Raw genomic sequence first — 1,596 nt, 5'->3', positions numbered from 1 at the left:
ATCGAAAGGGAAGAAAGTGCAAGAGCAAAAATCTGATTTCAAGGCACCAAGCACTTCGAATGGCTTTCAAGTGCTAGCTGAAGTGATAGATGATAATGGAGATGTTGAACTACAGGGGGCTAATGGTGTAACAATGGATAACACAAGAGGGGGGGGGGGGAGGTCCCTCTCTTGGTTATGGATAAGTTCCTTGTTTGGAACGTGCGGGGAGCCAACAACCAGCAAAAGCAACAACAGATCAAGCAGTTTATTCGTTCTCAGGAGGCTGGGTTTGTTGGTCTTCTCGAAACAAGGGTAAAGGTTCACAAACTTGGAACCTTGTACCTTAATGTCTTTAATGGGTGGTGTTTTTCATCGAACATAGCTTGGCACCAAGGGGGGAGAATAGTTATAGCTTGGAACCCGAACCGTTTCACTGTTGATATTATCAAGTGCACAAGTCAATTTATGCACTTGAGAATCTCAACAATGGATGGTACATATAACAGTTTATTAACTGTTGTTTATGGGTTCAATGACAGGAAGGATAGAATAGAGCTGTGGAAGGATCTAATGCAGCTTAAAACAGATGAAAGGTGGATTCTAATGGGAGATTTCAATGCTATCACAACTAAAGAAGAGAGAGTGGGACACAGAGTTAAATACTATGAGGAAGTTGAATTTATAGATTGCATACAAAGCTGCCAGTTAGAAGACATCAAAGCTACTGGATGTTTTTTTACTTGGACAAATAAGCAACAAGGTCAGGACCGTATTTTTTCAAAGATTGATAGAGTCATGGCTAATCAAAGATGGCTAGATGCTTATCCGAATGCTGAAGCTCTATTCTTAAAGGAAGGAATCTATGATCATTCACCTGGGATTTTGTCTTTATTTCCCAAATGGAAGTGCGGGAAAAAGCCATTCAAATACTTTAGGATGTGGAAATCACACCCTGAGTATGATGGCAGAGTTAATGCAGTTTGGAAACAGGAAATAAATGGTACCAGTATGTATCAAATTGTGCAAAAGTTGAAGATTTTGAAGAATGTATTTCGAGAGATTAATCAGAAAGGTTTTTCTAATTTGCTAGCAGTTTTGACTCAAGCTAAACAGTCTCTTGATGAAGCTCAGAACAATCTACATGCGGATCCACTTAATGAAGAGTTGCAGCAACAAGAACTTGTTACTAGAAATTCATTTCTCTCAGCTCAACAGCATTATTCTTCTTTTCTACAGCAGAAAGCCAAGATTAACTGGCTTAAAGATGGTGACAGCAACACTGCATTATTTCACGCAAGTATCAAGCAAAGACATAGGTAAAACCAAGTATTCTCAATTAAGAATGAATCTGGGGTGAGATTCTTTGAACCAGAATAGGTTACAGAGGCATTTTTGTCATACTACAAGTCTCTCCTGGGATCAAAAATGGCAAGCAGGAAGGCAGTTTCTAACAAGATTCTAAACAGAGGCTCAAAGGTTACTCCTGAACAAGCTCAATTGCTTACTAGTCCAATCACTAAGGAGGATGTCAAGAAAGTTGTTTTTGAGATCTCCGAGAATAAAGCCTCAGGTCTAGATGGCTTTTCAATTTTTTTCTTCCAAGATAATTGGGAC

General features: G+C 39.2%; 1 protein-coding gene across 1 annotated transcript; it reads left to right on the top strand.

Moving 5' to 3' along the window:
* The first annotated feature begins 468 nt into the window (after positions 1 to 468).
* On the top strand, positions 469 to 1,302 carry LOC133034368 (uncharacterized). Its single transcript, XM_061109438.1, has one exon. It carries the CDS (start codon positions 469 to 471, stop codon positions 1,300 to 1,302), a length of 834 nt encoding a protein of 277 aa, XP_060965421.1.
* The last annotated feature ends 294 nt before the right edge of the window (positions 1,303 to 1,596 follow it).

Source organism: Cannabis sativa, chromosome 2, assembly GCF_029168945.1.
Source record: "Cannabis sativa cultivar Pink pepper isolate KNU-18-1 chromosome 2, ASM2916894v1, whole genome shotgun sequence".
Lineage (NCBI taxonomy): Eukaryota > Viridiplantae > Streptophyta > Magnoliopsida > Rosales > Cannabaceae > Cannabis > Cannabis sativa.
Note: the sequence above shows the minus strand (reverse complement) of the source record. Positions and strands in the feature narration are given on the sequence as shown.